Source organism: Megachile rotundata, chromosome 2, assembly GCF_050947335.1.
Source record: "Megachile rotundata isolate GNS110a chromosome 2, iyMegRotu1, whole genome shotgun sequence".
Taxonomy (NCBI): Eukaryota; Metazoa; Arthropoda; class Insecta; order Hymenoptera; family Megachilidae; genus Megachile; species Megachile rotundata.
Window position 1 is genome coordinate 16,278,215 of NC_134984.1, and position 19,105 is coordinate 16,297,319.

Below are 19,105 nucleotides of genomic sequence, written 5' to 3' on the forward strand. Positions count from 1 at the left end.
TTGCACTTAAAAGGGGCAACGTGCGCCGGATCGTATCCAGGTAGATAGATTGTGGGCGATTTTAATCAGTATCGTCAGCCGGATTATGCATCATTCGAAAGAAACACGGTTTCATTCCGGGACACCGATTTCAGACATTTCTCGTTATATTTATTGCAAAATTATGGAAATATTTTATTATTCGGCCTATGCAATAAAATGAACATGAGAAATATTTGCGAAATAACGAACTTGCAAGTCTGGAGTTGGCACTTTTAACTTTAAAATTGATTACACGATTCAACCTCTAAAAATTTCAATTTTAATAACAACCCCCCAAAACTGCATCAAGAACTGAAACAGTAATTTCATAAAATTTCACAAAGTCAAAAATAAAAAAAAATTCACAAAGTTAAAAATTGAAATTAAAATTTCATTAAGTTTAACCGATTCTCAAAAATCAAGAATAAGTCGAATAAAAATAAATCGATAAGAGAAGCGTATAAAGAAGGTTGCATAGGTAAAATTATTTTGCGAAAAGTGTCTGCACCCCGGTGGACAAGGGTAGGTAAGTTTCGTGTGAAATCTTCCGTGAAAGGGTTGAAAGGAAGTATTCGTAGGATGACCAGGGCCTGTCTCGTCGTTAAACAATGGCATTCCGAACGATTTGCCCGTAAACGTCGCGTGGGCCAATTTGTCGAGCAATTTCTGAGGAAAATCGTTCGGTCACTATCGCGAACCAAGGACCAAGATTCGTGCACGGCCATATTGTTCGTTTGATCCCATGATACTCGGAATCTAACCTTCCGTCGTGGATAGATGGGGAGATTTATACTTCTTTTTTTTTATTTCATCTTGTGATGTACAATTTATGGTCTTTTGACATTGGTGTGATTTTGACGAATTTTTTGGCGGTGTTAGTTTGGAAGGGAATTTGGGAATTTTGGGAATTTTGGGAATTTTGGGAATTTTAGGAATTTTGGGAATTTTGGGAATTTTGGGATTTGGGAAATTTGGGATTTGGGAAATTTGGGATTTGGGAAATTTGGGATTTGGGAAATTTGGGATTTGGGAAATTTGGGATTTGGGAAATTTGGGATTTGGGAAATTTGGGATTTGGGAAATTTGGGATTTGGGAAACTTGGGATTTGGGAAACTTGGGATTTGGGAAACTTGGGATTTGGGAAATTTGGGATTTGGGAAATTTGGGATTTGGGAAATTTGGGATTTTGGAAATTTGGGATTTTGGAAAATTTGGGAGTTGGAACATTTGGGGTTTCGGAAATTTGGGATTTGGGAAACTTGGGATTTGGGAAACTTGGGATTTGGGAAATTTGGGATTTGGGAAATTTGGGATTTGGGAAATTTGGGATTTGGGAAATTTGGGATTTGGGAAATTTGGGATTTTGGTAATTTGCGATTTGGAAAATTTGGGAGTTGGAACATTTGGGGTTTCGGAAATTTGGGATTTGGGAAATTTGGGATTTGGGAAATTTGGGATTTGGGAAATTTGGGATTTGGAAAATTTGAGATTTGGAGAATTAGGGATTTGGGAAATTCGGGATTTGGGAAATTTGGAATTTAGAAAATTTGAGATTTGCAAATTTTGGGATTTGAGAATGAGGGAATTTGGGAGCATTGAAATTCAAAAATATAAAATTTCAAAAATTAAGAATTCCCTACAAAAATACTAAACAATTCCATTAAACATAATCACCATACTAAACGTACCTTAATATATACATATTAAGTCTCCCTAAAAAAACAGAATTAATTCCCAAATTTCCACTCAAAACCCACCACAATTATTCTCCCTACACCCGCCTTTTTCCACGTTTCCTTTAAACCGAGCCGCATAGTCGATTCTTTAAATCATGATCAATGGCGCTATATCGCGAGCGTCTCCCGGAGGACGCTAGCCATCTCTCTCGTATGAGAGGATCGTGGAAATCTAAAGAAATAATCCTAACGGATGGCCAGCCGCGACGTTTGCATATGAAAGGCGTTCGACTGTGAATCGATACACCTTTATTATTATGCCGGGGCACTTGCTTATCTCTTGGCGATGTCGGTCCCCTTCTTTCTAGAAACTCGGGGGAACTCGGCAATATTTTCCACTTCCGGGCATAAAGGAAACCGAGCCGCGAAACAATATGCCGAATCTTCACGGTTTGACCCCTCGTTTGCGTGACTCGCCCCTTTTTTCCCATTTTCTAATTTCGACACGCTGTAAATTACGGTTCTTTTGTTCCTGCTTGTGTTCGTTCTTTTTTATGCCTTCTTTCAACCCCTCTTTTAATTTTCTTTTAATTCTCAAATTAAGGGTTTTTCGACTTTTGAATTATTAGTGGAAAATTTTGTGTTAATGAAAAGAATCTTGTAATGAAATTGTAGTAAGAAATTCACAGTAAAAAAATTGCCTTTACACAGATAAAATTAACTATATTTCTGCTTTTAATGAATTTGGAGCTCCATAATAATTCCTGAAGGAGTAACCTAATCATTAAAAAATTCTAACCGATTTAACAGTGATACAATAAAGCTAATAATAAAATCAGAAAAAATATCGATTAGAGGAAAATCTCTTTGGTGAACGAGGTTCCAAAAAGTGTCTAAAAGCAAAGACGGTGATGCAAGCTGCGTGGTACATGAATATCAGCGATGTCCAATAAACGAATCACGTTCACGTGGATGCCAGCGACAATAGGACACGTAAACAATGAATCCTAAATTAAATTAGAAACGAAGCGGAGGTACGTCAAGCTCATAAGCGATAGGATACCACGCGACAATAACACAATGGAACACATATCGCCGTGTGTAACAAGGTGCTAAGTAGAATAACGAGGCTGCCGGTGGGCGACAGATTTTTCTTCTCCGCCTCGCTGACCTTTCACCACGATTACGCTTGCGTTTATGCTAACAAACGCTCGCGGAATGAAAGAGGGAAATTCCGTGATCCCTCGCGGATAACCTCGTTCCTTACAGTTATCGATACTTCGAAATCTAATGATCGTTGATCAACTTTTTTCCGGGAATTCAGAGAATAATAACATTCGCTGAAAACTTTGCTTCTGATTGGTATATAGAAATAGGGCTCGTTAGGGAACCGCGAATGAGGAAATAACGATATCGATTGACGGCCGCCATTTTTCGGCGTAAGTACCGCGAAATTTAAATGAATTTTAAGGGAGAGACGTTGGTTGTTGTCAATAGCAAGTTTTAGTGATGTATTATTTTGTTTGAATGAAGGTTTATCATGGTATTGTGTTGTAAATGTTATGAAATTAAAATTCTAGATTAGTAAATTCTATATTTGTAAATTTCTATGTAGTAACATTTCTGTATTACCCGATCTCTATATTCTAAATCTGCACAAATTAAATCAAATGTCCCAACTCCCAAATTTCTCAAATACCAAATTTCCCAGATCCCATATTTCCCAAATTCCAAAATTCCCAAATCCTAAATGTCCCAACTCCCAAATTTCCCAAATCCTAAATTTCCCAAATCCCAAATTTCCCAAATCCCAAATTTCCCAAATCCCAAATTTCCCAAATCCCAAGTTTCCCAAATCCCAAATTTCCCAACTCCCAAATTTCCCAAATCCCAAATTTCCCAAATCCTTAATTTCCCAAATCCTTAATTTCCCAAATCCCTAATTTCCCAAATCCCAAATTTCCCAAATCCTAAATTTCCCAAATCCCAAATTTCCCAACTCCCAAATTTCCCAAATTCCAAAATTCCAAAATTCCCAAATCCTAAATTTCCCAAATCCCAAATTTCCCAAATCCCAAATTTCCCAAATCCCAAATTTCCCAAATCCCAAATTTCCCAAATCCCAAATTTCCCAAATCCCAAATTTCCAAAACTCCAGATTTCCCAAACTCCAAATGTCCCAAATCCCAAATTTCCCAAACTCCAAATGTCCCAACTCCCAAATTTCCCAAACTCCAAATGTCCCAAATCCCAAATTTCCCAAACTCCAAATGTCCCAACTCCCAAATTTCCCAAATCCCACAATTCTCAAATCCCAAAATTCCCAAATCCCAAAATTCCCAAAATTCCCAAAATTCTCAAATCGATCGAAACACCGCGTTCACCATAATAATTTCGTGCAATCCAACGTAGAGGTGCGTCGAAGTTTCGTAAAATGCGAAGACTTATTTAGCGAAGGTTCGGCTTTAAAACTCTCTGCCAGACTTTCTTCGTGACAAAGATCTCCCCTTATCTCGAACAGCCGTTTAATTAGGACCGCTTTATTTTTCCATGGCCTTTTGTCTCCGTTTGACTTTTCTTCTCGTTGCTAAATCATTCTGAAACGGCATAATATGGGAGAGACGATCTCGAACCTTTTAATCTCTTACCCCGCCACCTGATGCTCGATCCTGACTGGAAAGTTTTTCTTTTCAACAATACTTTCGAGTTTCTTCTTTCAATCAGGGAAATGTTGCTCGATTTGCCGTTTTATTTAAAACTATGAAATCTTTCGACGTTTTCTTCGAAAGATTACCTTCACTTCTTTATACAACTCTTGAACTTTTATAAACATATCATGTATTTTTAAATATTAAATGTATAAGATAGTTTTTGACAAAAAAAAAATGATAACAAATATCCTAATTTGTAATTTTGATGTGGTTCAGTAGGGACAGTATTCTGACGTTAGATTTACTGAAGTCACCAGTGTTTTGACTGTGACCTTGAACGTTAAACATATGCGCAGTCGATAATGGAAAGCAATAAACATGCGCAGTAAAGTTCAGACGATAAATATTGTCAAATAAAATATAATTGCTCAACTGCGCACGGTTATTACGAACGGTTAACTACTGCGCATACTTTGTATTCAAGACGTTGACTCGTCATTTAGGAACAATGTAAACAGTCTCAATAGCCAACTTTCAAATACATCATACTATATTGCATAAATGAACTTTGATATACGAGCGTTGATTTGCGTTGATTTTGTACGTGACATTAATTGATAAATTAAACCTAGAAATTGAGAGACCACGTTCTAATAACTCATTTGCAACTTTCGAAAGCAATATGGGAAACTTTTAATCTCAAAGAAAATTAACAACTCAATCAAACCGGCTAAAGAACAAATCGCCCACGATCAAAGCGGCTCTCAAGCAGACCACAAGACACAATCTCTCAGCTACAAATCACACACACTCTTTCCTTTCTAAACCGCAAACATGGTTGCCATAAACGCGACAGTCAAAAAGAAAGATACTCCCGAATGTTCAGACTCGTCGCGGTCTCTCATTTCGTTGCAGACGTGGAACGTTTATTATATCGCATCGCTTAACCAAATGTCTCCACATATCGGAAATGTGATTATGGTTTTAAATAGAGAATAGGACAATTTTAGCAACGTGATTGGTACATGGGTTAAATAAAACAGACATTCTGGGTGGCTTGTTACGTAAAATACCCTCAAAATATTGGTGAAGTTGTTGATATAATTGATGTAATATAACAAATTGTGGTTCATCGACAGCTCACTTTGGATCAGAGATGTTCTAAATTGTTTCGTGTCTATTTTTCATCAATTTAAATAAGAACGTCCAGTTGGAAATATATCTTAGAATATACCTTAGCTTAGGAAGCATTTTATATTAACAAGAGGACATCACAAGGTTGGAACTGTCAATTTGACTCAAACTTTGTACATTTATAGACTACACCAAAAGTAGTAATTCTGTAAAACCATAGCTCGCAACTCCTCAAAATAAATTAGGGAACCCCTAAATTTCACAAACGTCCTTAATCGTCGCATCCACAATATGCTTCCCAAAGACATCTTGTGTTCACGAAGTTTTCAAGACCTAAGGGTGTTCCGCAAGAAGCACATGCTGAGACCATTGCAATGTGACCGAGAGGGTGTTTGAATTAATAAAAGAGAAAAAAGTCCCACGGACACCCCAGCTCCGCGGAGCGTGAAAAATGGCCGAAAATCTGATATTCCGGATTAAAAACATTGAAATTCAAAACCCGTCGTTCCCGCAGCAACATCGCGAGGGTCGAGAAGTCGTTAAGGGTCAGTTTCAGCCGGGCTGCGGCGGCAAACGATCCACCCCATCGCCTCCACCTTCTTCCATCCCGTCTAGTCTAGGGGATATTATATTTTAAGCCCCCGCAATTTGACACAGCCGCGCCGTTTGAATTCCGAATTCAATCGACGGAGCCGATTTCTATCCCGATTCCGCGAAATTAAGGCGGCCATCGAAAATTGACGGCAGGGCGGCACGCGAATACGTGCGACCCCGCAACGTCGTCCCTCGGGGCTTTGACGAGAAATCTTTTTATTGCGTCGCCATATATCATCCGGCGAAAGATCATGTGGAACGTCCACAGGCTGTGGCAACTTATCGCCCGCGTAATCGTCTAGAACCGTGTTGTTCTGGGGTGTCGTGCGAATTCACCCCTGTGCTCGAAGTTTATAAATACGGAACCATTCCCCAGAAATCACAAGACTTGAAAATTGTGGGATCGAGGACTTATAGAAAATGTAGATCGATATCAGACCCATATGTAACTGTAGACTCGATACTTCAGACTAGATACTTCAAAGTCTAATAACATTTGATGTGGCTACCTTAAAGCCTAACAATTTTTAGACCTATCTACTCTTAAAGTAGACAGTCTTAGAGTAGACTCTACTCAGGTAGAGTACCAACTACTCATACCTGAGAACTCTATAACCTGGAAATCCTACAAGGATCCAGACATCACAAAATAATCACATATGACATCCAACACATGACATATTATATATCTTATACAAGTTAAAACCCTAAACAGCAATCTAATCGCAAGAATATTTATCTGTTACAGAACCAAGATGGCTACAGTGTTCGCAGTGTTCCAGAAGGTTATCCTCGGCATGGGAGCTGCTGCAGCACGTGCAGAGCGTCCACGGCGCGAGACTGTACACCTCCCCGTCGTCGTCGACGAACTCCTCGTCGAACACACCGGCGCCGAGTCCTCCGACGCCGACGCCGACGCACGCTCACCACCTAAGTCCTCCGAACCACTTGAATCTGAGCAGTAAGTCAACCGGAAGTTCGTCGGCTGCCAACTCGTCCGGTGGGACGACGTCGAGCGGCAGCAGCGGGGGACGACAGCAACTCCAATCGTCCGCTTCGTTGGTCGGTGATCCGCTGCACAGTTTTCTAAGGCTACCTCAGCACCTGGAACGAAGTTTCCCGCCGATGTTCAGGCCGGACTTCCTAGCCCTGAATCCGCTGGCCGGGTACAGAGGGCTGCAGGAGCTGCAGACCGCGACCAGGAACATCCAGAACCTGGGCGATCCTCTTCGAGGCATGGACGGTCTGAATCTCGGGGATCCGCTTGTTCGTAGCTCGTTGGATTCCCTGAACAATGCCCGTAACCTGGCGAACCTGGCCGAATTGTCGCACGGCCGCGCACTCGCCAGTCAGGCGCATCCTCCACCACTCGAGGCCAACCTGGATTTTTACTCGGCGCGCCTAAGGAGCCTCGCTAATCCGTCCTTAGGCGCGGCTCCTCCAAGTAGCGGGAACTCCACGACGAATTCGAACCCACCTGCCCCGGTACCGGCCGTGCCCGTGGCGAGTACCGTCCAGCAGCAGCAGCAGTCGCAACAGCAACAACCGCCGGTCCAGAACCATGCTCAACCCGTGCAACCACCTAGCCCAGCCTCGAACAACCCTACGATCTTGACGCACAACAATCACCAGAAGGAGAATTCGCCGCCCTGCTACAACCAGAGCCCGGTCGGTCACCACAACAACAACAACTCGACGGACAGCGAGAAGACGAGTCCGCCGGTGGCGTCCACGCCTATCATCGCCGACTCCGCGTCGGAGACCATCTACTCGTGCGAGGTGTGCGATAAGAAGTTTCGCTTCCAGTCGAACCTGATCGTGCACCGAAGGAGTCACCGGGACAAGGAGAGACAGTACCAGCAGGACAACACGCAGGACGGCCAGACGACGCCCACCAGGTGTGAGATCTGTGAAATGGAGGTGGCGAGTTACGCGGAGCTCAGGAAACACATGAGGAAAGAGCATCAGGAGAATCTGAACGCGGCCAGTCCTCAAGGGAGCGTGGAGACCGTGCCCGACGATGGCTCCAGCTGCGACGAGAACATGGACCTTGATGAAGCGGACGAGAACGAACAGAAGGCCGACCGGGAGGACACCGAGGAGAACACCCCGGAGGATCTCAGCACCACTCAAGGTCAAAGCGGAGAGGAGAGCGGCGGTCGCGTGGAGCAGAAGCCTGCCAGCCTGGTCGGTGACCTGATGGAGAAGTTCGGGTTGAGCAACATCGCTCAGTACTCTGAAGCTTACAGACAGGCGTTGCAGGAGAACCATCGAGGAGGTTTCATCAAGACCGAGCCACCGTCCAACTTGACCAACTCTTTGAACAACAACAAGGAGAAGGACAGCGCCCTGTCACCTACGAACTTCAACTCCTCGACCACGCCCAACATATTCTCCGGCCAGGGTTTTCCAAGGTCTTCGGGGCCGGACTTTGGCGGTCTGTGGCTACCGAATCCCCATTATCTCGAGAACAACGAATTCCGTAAGGCGTCGAAGGCCACCACCTCCAGTCTCGCTCTTCAGGGTCTGCCCAGCCCGCTGCTAAAGAAGGAGCGCAGCGGCAGGAACGACACGTGCGAGTACTGCGGTAAAGTGTTCAAGAACTGTTCGAATCTGACAGTACACAGGCGGTCGCATACGGGTGAAAAACCGTACAAGTGCGAGTTGTGCTCGTACGCGTGTGCCCAGAGTTCGAAGCTGACGAGGCACATGAAGACGCACGGTCGACACGGCAAGGACACGTACAAGTGTCGTTTCTGCGAGATGCCGTTCTCGGTGCCCAGCACATTAGAGAAGCACATGAGGAAATGTGTCGTGGTAGTGCAGCAGGGCCCCAAGTTGGGCATGCCGTACCCTGGTAGCCAGGACGAGGACTCTTCGTTGAGTACCAAGGACACTTGATCTTGGAACGGAAGCCTACCGCCGATCCCGCCACTGTGGCCACACAGGCCACCCTACCCAGTCTACTGAAGAGGGGATCTTCTTCGGGAGAGAAACAGAGGCAGAGTTAAGCGAAAGGCGAATCCTAAATTGACCAGGAACGATCTTAAACGTACCGTTGGAGGACGATGCCGTCGTCCGAGGCACGCGTACTCTGGAGGATCTCCCTGAAACGTCCACGGTCGTCCTCTCGCGACCAGGAGAGGTGGTAGGTCGGTGCAGACAGTCGACCGAGAGACCTGGAAACGGTCCCAGCAGCAGGAACACGAGCAACGACGAAACGGACCTCGAGAAATTGGATGAAAACCACGAGGGTCCTATCGATCAACGAACCGGAAGGTTCGGCCAAGATGGAGGAAGATGACGAGCAGGGTGCTGCTCGAAACGAATGGTTACCACTTTGCGAGTCTCAGCACAGCTATTTAAACTATTAATCCTTATAAATAGTTATAAATAAAGACGCTATAAATACTGAATATACATATATGTATACATAAATAAAGAGTATAAATATATAAATATATATATATATAAAGATATAAATATGAATATAAATATAAATATAAATATAAATACAGAAGAGAATTATACAGAATATAAATATAGTATATAATATATATACATGCATATATATATTATATATACAGGATAATGAACATAGTGACTTTATTATCGCATCTGAAGATTATTTATTTAATAACTATAGATGTATTATATACGTGCATACTGTATAACGTAATATATGTATATATGTGTGTGTATGAAAGGTGTATGTGCGCGTGTGTATATATATGTACATTACGTTATATGATATGAAACAGCTGCAACCACTCTGTACGTAATTTAATAACGAGAGGAGAAAACAGGAAACGAAGGCAGAATCCTTTTTGTACGTTATCCCGAGATGCCGCATTGCGTCGATCGATGATGGCGTCTTTTTTGTTTAAAAAAAAGACGCCGGAAGGATAGAAGAAAAAAAAAACGTTACATTTTTGTTTCGCGGAGGGAAAGAATAACCAGCGACTTCGTCGATATCCTGTGTGTACATACGCGAGTATCGATACTCGAAATCAACCCTCAACTCCCCCCCGTCGTTACGTATCGATAATAGTACTCGATGTACGTTGATGTGTACAGCGAATGGCCGACAACGGCTCTGCGTTATAGATTCTAAGCTCTAGCTCGATCCTATATAAAAAAAATTGTATAATAATACATTTATTATTCTCTTTATTACCTATTATCTATTACCATTTCTATTATTGCTTATTATTATTATTGTCTTTATTGTCATTATTATTGACTTTATTATTATTATTGCTATTATTATTACTATTATTCATTGTCACTATTATCCGAGCGATTGCAGCGACTGCAAACGCCGTCTTCATTATTTTATCCCGCTATTATTAAATTATTAATCGAGAAGATGTTTTAAACGGTTAAGAAAATGCCAAAGTTGTTTAGGTTTATCGGCGATCGCTGTATCGTTGCGCGCTCGCGCGCATCGAGTGTTCCTCGATTTGTTCGAGGCTTTTGAACTCGTTTTCGATGGAGACGTTTTGAACAACCACCACGGAAACGGTGTCAAAAGCGAATTTCGAACGGCGAGAAAATCGCGACACGCAGAGTCGACTTATTGTGATTGGACGAAGTTGCCGCCATTTTCTCGTTTAGTTTTTATTGAACTTCTGCGAGGGAGAGTAAGAAAAATTATATTTTAGATTCTTCAAATCTGTCAGATTTTTCAAATTTTTCAATTTTTGTAATTCTTTGAGTTTTTAAATTTTGCGATACAACTTTTTAAATTTTTATATTGTGAATTTTCTAAATTATCGAATTATGGAATTTGTAAATTTTTCTCTCTTACAGAAGTCTCACGCGGCATAATTCATTTATTCAAAAATATAAAAATTTAATTTCGTTGCCTTCCAATAATTTCGTCCAAGTATTTCGCCGGCCCTGTGACGTCGTTCATCGCGCGAGCGGGCACGATAGCGTCCCGACGCTATTATAGCGAGTTTGTTCGTTGGTTATATGTATTTATTGTCGTCGCCGAGGATCGCGATCGGATTTCGCAGGATCGAGACGAAGGATCCATCGATCCCGCGAAACTCGTCGCGTCCATCAACGAGGCGCCATGATGGTTGATCGATTTAATATTATTATTATTTTCCTTTCCGTTTTAGAAAGCCGAAGAGACTGAGGTATATTTTGTATTCGCGAGCGACCATTGTCGAAACATTTCCTTATTTTTTTGCGTTCCATTAAATATTAAAAAAAATCGTACATAATTTCCGTTTCTTTACTCTATTATTCTTCTCCTTGCTTCGTTTTCCTAAACGCCTCGTTGTAAACGTTTTTCGAAGGGGACTGTTCCTAAACAAAAAAAAAATTTTTGATGATGATCTAGGCAATAAGATTTAACGAGTAACTCGAGCGAGATGTGTGTCTGTGTCCCTCGACTCTTTTTCGTTAAAACCGTGTGCGTGTGTGCGTGTGCGTGCGGCAAATAAACGAGAGTTTAAAGATTTTTTCCCGGTGCGAGTGACAATGAAGAGAAAGAATGTATCCGCGAGAGAGGAGAGAAATGAAAAACTCATATCAAGATAGTTGTCTCGGTGTTAGACGTGTACGGCTCTAGATAAAGAAAAAAAAAAACACTGAAATCTCGTTATCTAGTTAATGATGAAAAGTTTGTTAGATCGATTCCGAAATACGTACATGGCCAGGCTCCGTTTATACGATATTATTGTAAATAATGGCACTGCCCGTAGCAAAAGAGAAAACGAAACACAGAAATGAATTACAGGGAGGTGGACCGGGCGGAGAATAAGGCAGACGAATATCGTCATCATTCGAACGAGAAATAAAATAAATCATACTAACAATCGTATCCAATCTTTTTTCATGCGTACGTTTTAATCGTGACCAACTTTTACGTCCATTTTGTCGGGACGGTTTACTCTTCTTATATCGCCATTGAGGGTTGACAATTTTTCGGAATAGAATTCCATATTTCATAAATATTCCATATTTCATAAATATGAAATTAATGTGGATGAACATTTCAGATTAATATTCTGAGAATATTATGGTGTGGGTTGAGGTGCGTGGATCTCTCGTTATATCGCCGTATATGGCAAGGGGTAGATAATTCTTATAATTCAATTATTATGAAATAAATACAGTTTGAGAAGTGTATAATGGGTGACTAATGAGTAGAGGGTTTAAAAAGAGTCTCTTGTTATATCGCCATGGAAAGGGATGAAGGGGTGCGAAATTCTTGTAATTGAATTATAATGGGTTGGAGTACTACATGAATGGGGAAAGTAAAGTAATATAGTTGGGAAAGTAAAGGGTAAAGAGAAGTCTTGTTAATTTGGTAATATAAGGAGAGTTTACTGTATGGTACAATCGACAGATGGAATTTTCATTCTTCCGGAGAACTTTTTGAACGTTTAATCCATGAATAATTATTATGGAAATAAAATATGTAGATGGATTTGTACAGATAGACTGAATATGGGAAATTATTATGGGAGAACTGAAACTTTGAATTTATAAATTTTAAAGTATGGAAATTTTGGAATTTTTAGGATTACAATTTCACAAATTTTCACATTTCCCAATTCCACATTCCTAAATTTCCACATTTCCCAATTCCACATTCCCCAATTCCATCTTTCCCAATTCCACATTCCCAAATTCTTACATTCCCCAATTCCATACTTCCAAATTTTCACATTCCCCAATTCCACACTCCCAAATTTCCACATTCCCCAATTCCACATTCCCCAATTCCAAACTCCCAAATTTTCACATTCCCCAATTCCACACTCCCAAATTTCCACATTCCCCAATTCCCACATTTCCAAATTGCCACATTCCCCAATTCCCACATCCTCAATTCCACATTTCCCAATTCCCAAATTCCCCAATTCCCACATTCCCAAATTTTCACATTCCCCAATTCCACCCTCCCCAATCCCCACATTTCCCAATTCCTACATTTCCCAATTCCCACATTCTCTAATTCCTACGCTCCCAAATTTCCATATTTCCCAATTCCCACATGTCCCAATTCCTACATTTCCCAGTTCCCACATTCCCCAATTCCCATATTCCCCAATTTCCACATTCCCAAATTCCCACATACCCAAATTTTCACACTTCCAAATTGTCATACTCCCATATTTACACATTCCCAAATTGTCATACTCCCATATTCACACATTCCCAAATTGTCATACTCCCATATTCAACATTCCCAAATTTCCATATTTACACATGCTGAAATTCTCACATTCTAAAAGTTTTACATTCTCAAATTCCCACATTCCTAAATTCCTACTTTCTCGTTTCATACTTCTACATTTTCTTCCTAAATTGTCATACTCCTACATTTCCACATTTCTACACTCCCAAATTCTCAAATTCAAAAATTCCCCAATCCTCGTCTCACTAATCCTCGATATCACTAAATCATTTCCCTCCCTCTCTCTTAATTTCAACTTCAACTAAACGCACCACGCAGTCTATCCGTACGAGTCCCCCCAAAAACCGAAGGAAAGAGAGCTTGCAAATATAGCAAAGAAGAAAGCTGTACGGAACGAAGGCACGTTCGGTTCCAAAAGTATCTCTCGTCTTTCTTATTCGAACTCATCCCACACAGGACCAAGTTCCCTGCCTCACGAAGCGGATAAAATATTAAAAAGAAAAAGAACAAAAAAATAGAAAACACTCGATGACACACGCAAATCTCGCGACGGGCGATCGACTCGGGAAGCCGTCGAACGAAACGGCGAAAATTTCATACGAAAATTAGAATTCATCTCTCGAATCCAAGTGATAAAACGAGCATCGACCCGTCGTTTCGTTCGACCGCTTCCGTGTTCGATTTCTGACGTTTCTACACAGGGTAAACCGCGTTAAAAAAAAATGAAGATAATCCCAGAGGAAAAAATAATAAAAAGAGAGACAAGCGTGTCGGAAGTATAGCGAATTGAAGTATCTAGACAGTTAAATAAAATAAAGGTAAATAAAAGATGAAAAAAAGTAATACGAAGTATTTCCTATAATATATAGTAAGCGACAGGAAGTGAGAGAAGACGCGAGATTCGAAAGGAAAGGTAGCGAGGTGTCGGTAGCAGGGAAATTGGATTTTTAGCGAAACAAAATCTTCTGATCCAGGGTAAAATAATCCGAAGCTCGGTTTCTAGAGGCAGTATCTCGCTGGGTTTCGATCTGGCTCCTGGTTTCGAGCAATTTTAAGAAAACGAAACGAAAAGAACAAACCGAAGATCGACATTAAGGCAATACGAATAAAAATAAAAAAAGAGCAAGGCGTCCCCGGGGGCAAAGTCTGGAGAAATTAGGACGTTCGCGTTTTGCCAACTTTACCACCGGGATGTCCGTAATTATTAAACATAGCAGATACGGTGTATGTCTTGTGCGATTCAAATAAACCACATTGTTTTTAAATAATATCGACTCTTTATTGAAAGTACCCTTCATCGTCCTCTTTCGAGAATACTTGTTCAGCAATTTTTTAATTTTTAGGTTTTCGAGGTTTTGGGTTTTCAAGTTGTCAAGTTTCTATATTTTCAAATTTCTTAATTTTTGAAATGGAATTTGTAGAATTTTTAATTTTTCAATTTTTCCATTTTTCAATTTTGATAACTTCAAATTTTTTAAATTCGTGAATTTTCAGATTTTGAAATTTCTGTGTCTCTAAATTATTATAATAGCAAATCTATAGATTAACTAGTGTGATCAGAAATCCCTAGATTAACAAATAGATATGTTCCTATATTCCTAGATTCCCAAGTACGTTCGTGTATTTCTAGATCACCAAATACCAACATTTCTATATTTCTAAATACCCAAATACTTGTATCACAAATTACTTGGTCCAGAAATCACTAGATCCCCAAATTTCTATGGCCTTAAATTTGTAAAGTCCCAAATCTCTAAATTCCTAAATTTCCAAATCCCTAAATTACCAAATCCCTAAATTACCAAATCACTAAATTCCCAAATCCTTAAATTTCCAAATTCCTAAATTTCCAAATCCTTAAATTGCCAAATCCCTAAATTCCCAAATTTCTAAATTTCCAAATCACTAAATTCCCAAATTTCTAAATTCCCAAATTCCAAAATTTCCAAATTCTTAAATTGCCAAATCCCTAAATTACCAAATCTCTAAATTCCCAAATTCCTAAGTTTCCAAATCCCTAAATTGCCAAATCACTAAATTCCCAAATTCCTAAATTTCCAAATTCTCAAATTGCCAAATCCCTAAATTACCAAATCTCTAAATTCCCAAATTCCTAAATTTCCAAATCCCTAAATTGCCAAATCACTAAATTCCCAAATTTCTAAATTCCTAAATTTCCAAATCCGTAAATCCGTAAATCCCTAAATCCCCAAATCCCAAAATTCCCAAAATTCCCAAAATCCCAAAATTCCCAAAATTTCCAAATTTCCAAAATCCCCAAATTTCCAAAATCCCCAAATTCCCAAAATTCCCAAAATCCCAAAATAACCGAATCAATTATCACCAAAAACCAATTACTCTCCCACAAATTTGTCCCTCCAATTTCAATACGACAAATGCGACCGCTTCAAATAATTGATTTTTGAACATCAATCGATCGTTTATCGCGGAGATCGACGGTTTATTTCTCGTTAGATCTCGACACACCTCTGTAGGCTATAGAAAGCTCGTTATATAAATTGTTTAACTCGTTCCAAGGCATTGCTATTGGACGCTTATTACGTTTATTGCATAATGTCTTTCGCAACGCATCTCGCGTGTGCGAAGACCGACAACTATCGTTCACCTTTCCTCCGTTTGGATAATCGAGCTATTATTCTGGTTCTTTTCTTTCATTGCTCGATTCCCTAGGACGTTCGTTAAATTTATTGGAAGATGTGTGTGGAACCCTCGTTAGAAATACGCTACGCCATCTTACGTTACTGTTGGGCAACTACGGATGCGGCTCAGGTAAAAATGATCACCTTTGGGTTTCGAATGAAATGCTGTCGTGTATTTCTGGTTGCATTCAGGAAGGGTGCTTACTTATTTAGTTTGTATTTATTTAGAGCTGATATATTTAGCTGACATATTTATTAAGGGTGCTGACGTATTCTGTTAAAATTTTTAGGGTGGGGACATTTTTTTTATTATTATTGTGGGTTTTAATATTATATTTATTTTGCATTTATTAGGAGTGCTATTTGCGTTCATTTTTCAATTATTAAGGGTGCTAATATTGCATTTATTCTGCACTTATTAAGGATGCAAATATTGCATTTATTAAGGGTACTAATATTATATTTATTTTTTATTTGTCATGATTGTCGACATTATATTTATTTTACATTTATTAAGGGTGGAAATATTGCATTTATTTTGCACTTATTAAGGGTGCTAATATTATATTTATTTTTACATTTGTTATAGCTGTCAATATTATATTTATTTTACATTTATTAAGGGTGGCAATATTGCATTTATTTTGCTCTTATTAAAAGTGTCAATGTTAAATTTATTTCTCATTTATTAAGGGTGATAACGTTACATTTATTTTGCATTATCTAAGGGTGCTAATATTGCATTCATTAAGAGTGCTAACATTACATGTATTTTGTACTTAACAAATACTTATAATATTTCAATTATTTTGCATTAAGGGTGCATTGCATATATTTCACATATAAGGATTTTTTCACATATGAATTTTTTAAAAATGCTAATTTATATATACATTTTATCAAGCTTACAAATACATGTATTTAAAAGATATCAAGTTCACATATGTTCATCTGACTCAACTAAAAAACTGATTTTAATTTATGTTAAAAGATCTTCAAGAATGTATCCACATGTGTATACGTATCAAAAATTAAATTCCTTAAGAATAATATGCAAAAGTCCTGACACAGTCAATAATAAAATTAATCATGTTAATTAACTTCACCTAAATTGATCATACCATACAACAGAGTTACCCCCAAAAAATAAAATACTCCAAATCATCTAACTAGAGCAGTACATATATTTTTGGGGTACAAGCCATAAACCCGTACATCCCCATCACGTCAAAGCGAAAATTACACGTCATAAAGTTCGAAATCCGGCAGTAACACAGAGGACAATCCATCGTGGTGGGTCGTGTAATCGAAAGCCCGGAAAGCTCTCTTCTGAATGCACGCCTCCCTGTTTCGTGGTAATCGACTCGGCGCGAGCAAACACCCGCCGCCATGCGAATTCGAAGTTAAGACAATGCCGTTAATTTTTGGCCGACCCCATTGTTCTCCGTGCACATTCATCTGTCAACCGGTACCGACTTCTGCCACGTTGCAGCCTCCAACCGCCGTAAACGACTGACGAGTCGTTTCTTCGTTTCCGGTCAACCGGCCATCTTGTCAACGTCGATTCGACCCTCGTTCGACATCGAATCGAAAGAAAATCGCGAAATCGGACACAAAACGCCGGCTGTTTCGCGGGTCAATAGTTTCACCGACGGTTTGCTTTGAATGCGTGTTAACTATGGTGACGTCACCACAATGGCGGACACTAATCTCCACGTCAGAAGCAGAGGTGCCCTGTACTCGGTCTCCCAACCCTACCCTTTCTCGTGTGCCGCTTTCGTCCCTGATCTGTCGGTTTTCCGGACAAAATATGTCAAACGCTACCCCCGCCACGTTTCCGGCGTCGTTTCGTCCGCATCCGGCGAGCGTAGAAGCGCGAGGTTGTCGCGATAAAAAAGAACACCCTCTACGGTTTTTCTCTTTGTCATTCAAACGTTTCGCTAACTATTCGTGGTTCAGGTTTTGGCGAATTTTTAAGATTGAACCTGTACGTTCCTTTTGGAACAGTCTTCTTTGATCCTCGCATGAAACGACCTTTTCGGGCTCTGGATTTTGCTTCATGGTTAGTGGGTATACATTTTGTTGCAGAATCGTGACACACTTTTCCACGGGTTATAGGGTTGATGTGTTGATAGCGTCGCGCGCTGGTGTAGCCTTTGGATTTTTGATGAGGAATTTTTGATCGGGGCGGCAAAAGTATAAACTTGCAGATGTGGCTGAACTTTTTAGGGAATGTGATGTGGGAGTGGAAAGGGAGGTTCCGATGTAGGAATTTTTTAAATTGCTTTTTATGTCTGGGACATTGAAATTAAATATTTGTATAGATATTTAGAAATTCTTTTATGAATTTTTTTGAATGGATTGCAGAATGACCGCCATCTTTAAAAAATCTTAAAAGACAAACTATAAGATGAATTTATATTTGATGTAACTTATGAAGTATCTTATGAATTTTTGTATGAATCATCTAATGAATTATTTTATGAATTTTTCTATGAATCATCTTATGAATTATTTTATGAATTTTTCTATGAATCATCTCATCAATTATTTTATGAATTTTTGTATGAATCATCTCATGAATTATTTTATGAATTTTTCTATGAATCATCTCATAAATTATTTTATGAATTTTTCTATGAATTATTTCATGAATTATCTTATTTATTTTTCTATGAATAATCTCATGAATTATTTTATGATTTTTTCTATGAATCATCTTATGAATTATTTTATGAATTTTTCTATGAATCATCTCATCAATTATTTTATGAATTTTTGTATGAATCATCTCATGAATTATTTTATGAATTTTTCTATGAATCATCTCATAAATTATTTTATGAATTTTTCTATGAATTATTTCATGAATTATCTTATTTATTTTTCTATGAATAATCTCATGAATTATTTTATGATTTTTTCTATGAATCATCTAATGAATTGTTTTATGAATTTTTCTATAAATCAGTTAATGAATTATTTTATGAGTTTTCCTATGAATTACCTCATGAATTATCTTATAAATTTTTCTATGAATTTTTCTATGAATTATTTCATGAATTATCTTATGAATTTTTCTATGAATTATCTCATGAATTATTTTATGATTTTTTCTATGAATCATCTAATGAATTGTTTTATGAATTTTTCTATGATTCATGTCATGAATTATTTTATGAATTTTTCTATGAATCATCTAATGAATT

The 19,105-nt window shown here is 39.1% G+C and overlaps 1 protein-coding gene across 2 annotated transcripts in view; it reads left to right on the top strand.

Moving 5' to 3' along the window:
* Cph (BCL11 transcription factor chronophage) overlaps nt 1-13,189 on the top strand; it is a 53,977-nt gene extending 40,788 nt beyond the window's left edge. For both annotated transcript variants that reach the window (XM_012288187.2, XM_076538995.1), the window contains exon 3: nt 6,826-13,189. In XM_012288187.2, coding sequence (XP_012143577.1) covers nt 6,826-8,978 — 2,153 coding nt within the window. In that variant the 3' untranslated portion in view covers nt 8,979-13,189. The remainder of the gene's footprint in view (nt 1-6,825) is intronic.
* Nucleotides 13,190-19,105: the final 5,916 nt, after the last annotated feature.